The sequence below is a fragment of the Epinephelus lanceolatus genome, chromosome 15, assembly GCF_041903045.1.
Source record: "Epinephelus lanceolatus isolate andai-2023 chromosome 15, ASM4190304v1, whole genome shotgun sequence".
NCBI classification, from domain to species: Eukaryota; Metazoa; Chordata; class Actinopteri; order Perciformes; family Serranidae; genus Epinephelus; species Epinephelus lanceolatus.
Genome location: NC_135748.1, coordinates 33918273 through 33926208, shown reverse-complemented (window position 1 = coordinate 33926208; position 7936 = coordinate 33918273). Strand labels below are relative to the sequence as shown.

At 40.4% G+C, this 7936-nt stretch overlaps 1 protein-coding gene across 4 annotated transcripts in view; it reads right to left on the bottom strand.

Annotated features, from left to right (window-relative positions):
• Window positions 1-168: 168 nt before the first annotated feature.
• The window catches only part of sash1b (SAM and SH3 domain containing 1b), a 71133-nt gene continuing 63365 nt past the window's right edge, over window positions 169-7936 (bottom strand). For 2 of the 4 annotated variants that reach the window (XM_033641981.2, XM_033641986.2), the window contains exons 11-18: window positions 7815-7889; window positions 7583-7723; window positions 7334-7466; window positions 6866-7035; window positions 6571-6777; window positions 5532-5691; window positions 4594-4725; window positions 169-1721 (exon numbers count right to left, since the gene is read on the bottom strand). In XM_033641981.2, the coding sequence (XP_033497872.2) occupies window positions 961-1721; window positions 4594-4725; window positions 5532-5691; window positions 6571-6777; window positions 6866-7035; window positions 7334-7466; window positions 7583-7723; window positions 7815-7889 (1779 nt within the window). In that variant the 3' untranslated portion in view covers window positions 169-960. The remainder of the gene's footprint in view (window positions 1722-4593; window positions 4726-5531; window positions 5692-6570; window positions 6778-6865; window positions 7036-7333; window positions 7467-7582; window positions 7724-7814; window positions 7890-7936) is intronic. The other 2 variants (XM_033641983.2, XM_033641985.2) reach the window with 2 other exon arrangements.

Here is a 7936-nt window from a genome sequence, read left to right as displayed (position 1 = left end):
TGGACTGTGGGAGGAAGCTGGAGTACCCAGATCAGATGTAGTAGAACATCCTGATATTTCTGGCATACTGCATTTGACATATGAAGTATTAGGTCATTCTAAATTTTTTTCTGGCACACTATATAGTATGGTAGTATGGTTACTGGAACAAACAGCCAATCAGGCTCATTTAAGGTAATAAAAACACAGTGATTTTTATTTTCAGGTGATTTTTACAACAAAGAAAACATATTTATTATAATTACATTCTGTTACTCCAAATATAACCTCCTAAATCCTGCACACTGGACCTTTAATATAGTCAATTTATAATAATATGCACTTTGTTAATTAAGATTTTGTTTGATGGGAAATAAATGGTGACTCACTGCCGAGCGACTCTTCTCGTAACTGTTGTCTCCTTTACAAACTGGATTCAGCCGACTGAAGAACATCTGAAATAAAGACAGGGCTAGTCCATATCCACAGTACTGTAACATCACTTAGTAATGTGTACATAGATAGGTTAGTAATATACACACAACACTGTGTAAACTTTAGGTAAGTTTCATGAGGGAGAATTAATGCTTCCAGGCTGTTTGCTCGGATATATGATTTTGAAATTAACTGAGAAAACTTTGTGCTGGGTTTTATCCACTTAAAACTATTAAAAGTGACAATGGTGCATTTATATTTATTGTATTATACTTCATGGTTGCTGTGTAAAAATGCACCAAAGATACAGTAATCCATTTGCAAACAGTCCTCAGATGAACACGTTTCATGGCACACTACAAACATGGGTACATTTACAGAAATCATTGGTTATCTGAAATAAAAAACTGTATTTCAAACATTCTGAAAACAACAACATGGTTTAAAGTTGATCATCATCCAACAGCATCTATTATCATCTGTAAAGTGACAGTTCGCTGTCCTCTACAGTCCAACACTTTGTCAGAAAGTGGCTCCATTTTGAGATCAACACCCTGCACCTGGAGTCTGTCTTAAGTCAGGGAGCTCAGGTTTGGATGTCTTCTGACTTCTCCTCATTTTCAGCCGGCGCGCTTCAGAAGTGGCTGAAAATGAGCGGCTCACCTTCTCCTCTGAGGAGATGTGGTTTGTGCAGGCGGTCTCTGTTAGCACAGGCTCTGGGTGTGGGTTTGGTGAGGAGGGTGGAGTTAAAGGATGATTGGACCTCTCTGCTGGCAGCTGGAGGTGTGTGATTTGTGTTCTTTCTGCTTGTTTAGGAACACACACTTTTGCTGTGTCTTTGCTGAAAGTGCTGCACACTGCTTTACATGACATGGTTGAAGATTGGGAGCACGCAGACATGACCTCACAATGTTTTGGAGGATTTACTGTGTGCTGTCTGCTCCCAGTACTGGCGCTGGAGGTCAGATTCCTCAGTCTTCTCTGCTGCACTTTGTGGAGGACAGTCAGGGAGAAGCTCCGCCTCAGCAGATCTGGTGCTCGGCTTCTTCTCAGCTCCATGCAGCTCTGGCTCCGAGCAATGGCTCCACTGGGAAGATAACCCCTTAAGAGACGTAAGCTGGGTTTTGGAGGTCTTAGTGGCGGTAAGATACGGGGCAGACGTCCTGGTTTACTTTGGAGTGAAGTCTTACGAGAGCTGGTGGAGGTCAGGGTCTGGGGGAGAGCTGGGTACCCTGGGGACGGGAGGTGGCTCGACTCAAAACCAGAAGAGGACCTGCTGATGGATGAAGATGTCTTTTTGTCCCTTCCTGAAATAAACAAGTGGAGTGTGCGCAGATCATGTAGGTGCTGTGACATGTGACGTAAACAGAATAGCAGCAGAGCGCTCAGTGTTGGAAGAGAGTGGCTGTATTGTGAAAAGGATGCCAAAGAAAAGAATGAGGCTTGGATGGTATCAAGATATGATGGTAAACAGGGGTATTCAGATATCCTGACAAAAAAATTTCACTACCTTCAAAAATACAGACACACATCCTTCTATTAAACTCATACAGAGAGAAACATGGCGACTGACAGAACTTTGTGGGTACACTGTGGATGGCAGGACGTTTTTAATAATTGCAGAAATGAAATTCTCACCTATATCTTTATTTTTCTTATAAAATGTATTCCATACCAAGGCATACTGTGGACGCCTCTGTTAAACAAATCAATCATCCAGATGTTCTATGGTAGTACACTGGCTGTTGGGCCTTTTGGCAGTTGCAGACCTGATTTTATTGCACGTGTTGTATCTGTATGATATGACACAATATGGCGTCATGATTTCTCTTTTTAACCTCCTTGATAAAGTTACAGGACTGTAAACAATTTAGAGCAACATCAGAGAGAGACCGTGGGGGATTTATAAGGGGATTTATACTTGCACGGCAGACCCTACGCCAGAGCCTACGCACGTGGCCTGCGCCGTTGTGAGCATTTATACTTGTGTGGTGGTGTTTCTGTGTCACTGCAAAAATACAACACAGATACAACATGCTAATGTTTTTAGCACAAGCCTATGGCATTTTACATTGTATAAATTAGCCTAGCAGCTAGCAAACTTTGCCTCTTCTCATATAAAACCAGGGACAATAGCAAAATTTAACAAAGGTAAGGTTACAAAATTTGGCTCCGTTACTCACATGGTTCACTGACGAAACATCTGTCTTACACTAAACACGTTTTCCAAACAAATGTAACAGTCTATGGCATTTTACATTGTATAAATTAGTGTAGCGACAAGCAGAGATTTCCTCTGCTCATATGAAGCCAGGATAAATCACACACAAGGCTTAAAATGCTATTTTAGTGGGGTCTTTATTGTCTTCACAATTTATTGTTTCTTATCTGTGAAATTAAAGGAGGTCTGTTTCGCCACGATATGTAGTTACATTTCTGGGGAGGTGCACGTCAGGCTACAGCGTAGGGTACGGTGCAGGCTCTATGTCAATGCAGAGTCTACGCCGTAGGTATGGCCTCAGTTTGATGCAGAAGTAGAAATCCTGCATACTTACTGGGTGAAGTAAGGGTTTATTTTGACCGAAGCAGAGGTGGTGATTGTTCAAACAGTGGACTAACTAACAAGACGAGTAAAGAGACTAAGACGGTTGCGATGAGTTTTATTTACTTCCTGTCCAGTCTAAATGAAGTGTGTTTAACGATGAGTTAACAAGGCAGTTAAGCTAGTCTTAGTTTGGTGAAAGAGAGAAACTTGATTTTAGAATGTTTATGGTTGTATTTCCCAAATAACTATATTTGTGTGTGTAAATATTACATTTTCTGAATTTTTGTTTATTTACTAGACTGAAAAAACTAAGAGAGCTTATGGGATGCAGCAAACTCTCATAGCGCAGCACACAAATACCATCATACTGTATACTGAATACCCTGGTGAGATTTCAGGAAGTTACGAAAAAGCAGATACCACCCGAGCCTAAAAAGAACAAAACAAAATCCACATGTGTGCTGAAAATGAATGATGAATGAAAGAAAAGAAGCAAGCAGTCAAGTCTGGTAAAGCATGGAGCAATTTATTCCTCACGCTCAACCTTGACAGAAGCACACTTCAGAAAATGCGGAGACTTCAGACCTGCCACACTTCTGTCAGAAGTGTTAGAGTTTAACTTCGACCTTTAACGGTGTTAAAACATTTTAAAGGTTGTCCTAAGTCTGCATTTTAGTGCAGTTACAATTATACAAAATGCCATATTTTAAACAAGTATAATTATACTATTTAGTAAATATTTTCATTCTTCTGCATGGCGCAGTTTTCAGGCACATGATAAAATATTGTGCAACATTATATTTTACCGAACTAAAAAAATATACACACAAACAGCAAAATCTTGAGAGAAATACACTGTACAAGTGTGGCCGATTTGACATCGAACCACATGACCTTTGACATTCACAAGAACCCTCATTTACAGTAAGCACAACTCTTTGTATTTTGACAAGTTACAGACTGAAGCCAAACCAAACAACCACAATAAGAATGATATAGCATGAATAAAGCAAGCGTTCACAGTAAAAGTGTACTGCAGTTACTGAGAATTATTATTTTTAACTATGTAAATCTTCTCACACGTTGGTTCAACGGTCATTATTTTCAGCAAAACGCAAAAACCACCACACAACTCACAACTGCAGATCTATTTGTGAGTCGACCTACAAGCTGCTCCACATACAGTTTGTTCAAGGGTGTGAAAATGTCTTTAGGTCACCGCTCGGTTTAACATGATGTAAGTGAACTTTCTAGTCCCATAATAACAGAGAACTTAGTGTTATCCTGTTTCAATATATCAAGAATGTTATGCTTGTAAAGAAAGGCAATGTCAGTTCTTAAAAGCCCTTAACAGACAAAAAGTGACTGCAAACAGTTTGATTCAGTGATGCAGAGTCAGAAGAAAGTATGACTTGAAGAAGAAGAAGATGCTTGAAGAATAAAAACACAGAGCGCCAGAAGTAAATGTGACAACAGCAGAGTCTTTCCAGAAGAGCGTGAAAACTGATTTTGGTGGCTTGGAATGCTCGAGCATCAAGAAGGACTGAAGACCACACGAGTCTTTGTAGTGAAGGATGAGGCAGAAGAGGAGGAGGAGGAGAACAGTGCTCACAGGCGACTCAAGCTGTCATTACCGTTCTCAAGGTTCTCATTGCTCTCGTAGCAGCCGGAGTCTCGTGGGGAGTCTCCTGAGAGGCCACGCCTGTCCAGGAGCAGCTTCTCCTGTGTGCCTCCAGACTGACTGCCTCGCTCTGGGTCGCTGCTTCCTGCAATACACAACACCACCAGCAGGGGGCAGACCGTCACATCTTATGATCTCAAGGGAAAAATACTGAGTGAAAACTTTGCATGTGTTGTGTGCATGGGCTGCTTTTAAAATAAAGTAAGAGGAGACATTTTAACAGACTGTAATTGTGAAGTGGAAATTATTCACTTGTGACGTCTCAAAGTATGACATCATCAATGATGTTTATATTCATCATTCAATACATTAACGTACATCTTTGGGGCTATATCTGTATATTCCATTTTGTTTTTTTGTTTTTTTTACTTTGTACTGTCAACGTCTGCGTTTTTTGGAGAATTTTGCAAATTTCGGCACAAACTACCACTTTATAAAACTGCACAGCTCTTTCATTTAAATTCAGATATACTGTGCAGATTTTTAATACTATTTTTTCATATTTTTATTACAACTTTATTCTACATTTCTCTCTTGATATTTGGAATACTTGCTTTTAATTTTTAATTTCATTTTCTCTTACTGTGTGTATGTTATGCACCAATACACCAAAGGAAATGCCTTGTATGTGAAAACCTACTTGGAAATAAACTGGACTGTGATTTTGTGACTCTGAGGGAAGGAGACTCAAAATGTGTGACAAACCTACAGTGTGTCAAACGTCTGGCAGAGAAACAGACATCACAAGGTAAAACTAACCTTCACAGGTATACCATGGACATGTACAGATCCAGTAACATCTCACCTTGTGTAAATATTACTAAATTTTACAAGTGTATCTTTATGACTTATATGTGTGTGTTGAATATCGTACGACACCCTGTTGATTACCTGACCCACCATCATACTCCTGCAGCAGCTCCACAGCAGTGAGCAGCACAGCTCTGTGCTGAGGGTCTCTGATGTTCAGCTCGTCCAGGTCCTCCTCTTCCAGCAACTTGAATGTGTCCAGATCCTCGTAGCCATTAAAAAGGAAGGTGGGAAGATGCTCCTGTGGAGAGGTGAGGGTGGATGATGAACAAACAGATCAATTAAAATCTAGAGAAGAAATTAATTTGACCATGCACAATGTCAGAACTGCTGAAAAGTATGTTGACCTGTAGATGAAAAATAAGCTTATTAGAGGTTTTCTAACCTTGTTGTAACTCAAAGATTTGGCTTTCAGCATTTTTCTCAATTTTGAATTGGCAAATGTTGTTAAATATATATATATATGTAAAAAAAAATAATAAAATAAAATAAAGGAATAGAGTTTGACATTTTGGGAGATACACTTTAGTGTTGAGAGTTAGATGAGGAGGTCAATATCACCAGCATGTCTGCACAGTAAACAGGAGGTTAGAGTCAGCAGATGATTAGCTCAGCACCTGGCCAAGAAGAAGCCAGAGGCATGCTACCTGTTTACCTATTGTTTCCTGTCTTTATGCTAATCTATGATAAGATAAAAACCCACGGTGAGGCATCATTTCATAACTATGGTCCACGTCTGTGGAACAGCCTGGCTGAAGACCTGAGGGCTGCAGAGACTGTTGATGTTTTAGAAGCAAACTCTAGACTTTCCTTTTTAGCCTGGCTTTTAATTGAACTTTATGTGTTTTTTTTGTATTTATCATAATTACGCATTTATCTATTTATTTATTTTGATTAATCTGTTTTTCTAGCTGACATGCTGACTGTTACATGTCAGATCTTTTTAAAAAACTGTTATCTCGTCTTGTCATTTACATGAAAACAATAAGAGAAAAAGTTTATATTCTAAAAAAAAAAAAAAAAAAAAAGTATCTCCTTTTTTGTGTCAAAATTTCTCCACCTGTGTGTGTGTCTGTGTGTGTGTGTGTGACAGATTTTTAAAATGTAGTACGTTAATTACTTTGAGGTTGATGCGATCTAGGAGCTCCTCTACTGATGTGGGTTTGGGTTGCCGGGCCTTCCTCCTCCTGCGCGTCTTTTTGGGCTTCACCTCCTCTTCATTCAGGACGTCCACATAAATAAACTTGAAGGTGCCGACTTTACCATTGAGCATCCCCATCCACGTACCCATCGGAGGCTTACTGATGACATCGATTACGTCTCCGCTCTACAAGACAAGATGAGTGGAGCTTTTAGGAGATATTTGCTTACCTCTACATATTGTGTAATTTACTAGATAGATAATGTGGTCGTACCTTCAGTTTGAGGGAGTCTGTGTCGTAGGGACTGGGGGTGAAGTCAGTGTGAACTAGAGCGCGTCCACAGAAGGGTCCGCGGTACGGCAGCTCATCCTCCTCCCCATCCTCAGATTTCACGCTCTCTCTGTTGCTGTTAGAGGAGTCAGTGGTGCCCACAGTCTGACCGCCTACACAAACCACAAAGAGACAAATGAGCCACTTCGGGACCAGCAGACTGCACGGGTCTGTTGGTATGTAAAAAATATTTTGAATATGTCTTTTAATCTGACAGAAGCTCCAGATGTCACACACAAATACAGTGAGACTAGGAAGTTTAGGCTATCTCAGGCGATTAATGCCCTTGAAACACTTTTCAGATAAACACCACACATGTGGTGTTCCAAGGTCCAGTTAAAACAAACACTGAGAATCATTTTCAAGCACACCCAGATCTGGCATACGCACACTGTAAACACACAGACTTACTCATGGAGCTTTGTCCGCTGAGGGAACTCCTCAGGCTTTCCACAGAGCCTCCTGGTTTCAGTTTGGGCTTCTCCAAAGAGTCAGAGTCTATCTGAGGCGAGTGAGGGCAGCTGGAGATGCGATCTGGGCTTGACTGAGACACAAAGGAAAAAAAATTACTTTTACCTATGTCTCACAATCTTCATAACATTACCTAGTGACACGGATGGATGCTTCTGTACTGTAATGTACCATACTGAGTGTACATACCTGTTCAGAGAGAGAACTGTGGTATCTCTTGGATATGTGTTTTCTCATAGTTTCTCTCACAGACTTGACTTTTTTGCCCAGGGAAATACGAGATGTCGGTGGAGACTTGACGGGATCTCTCACACCGCCTCCGTCTTTATTCTAATTCACACAGAAAGCAGAAAAAAAGGAAAATAAACAAACCATTTTGATTCAATGTATGGAAATTCAGGCAGAATGACAGTTAACGTACAGTGTTATCGATGTCAGAGACGACTGTGTGCAGTGAGCGGTTGGTCAGGTCAAATCCTCCAAAGCTACAAGCTCTCTGTGAACAATAAACAGGACATTAATGAGCTGAGATGCAGGGGAAGC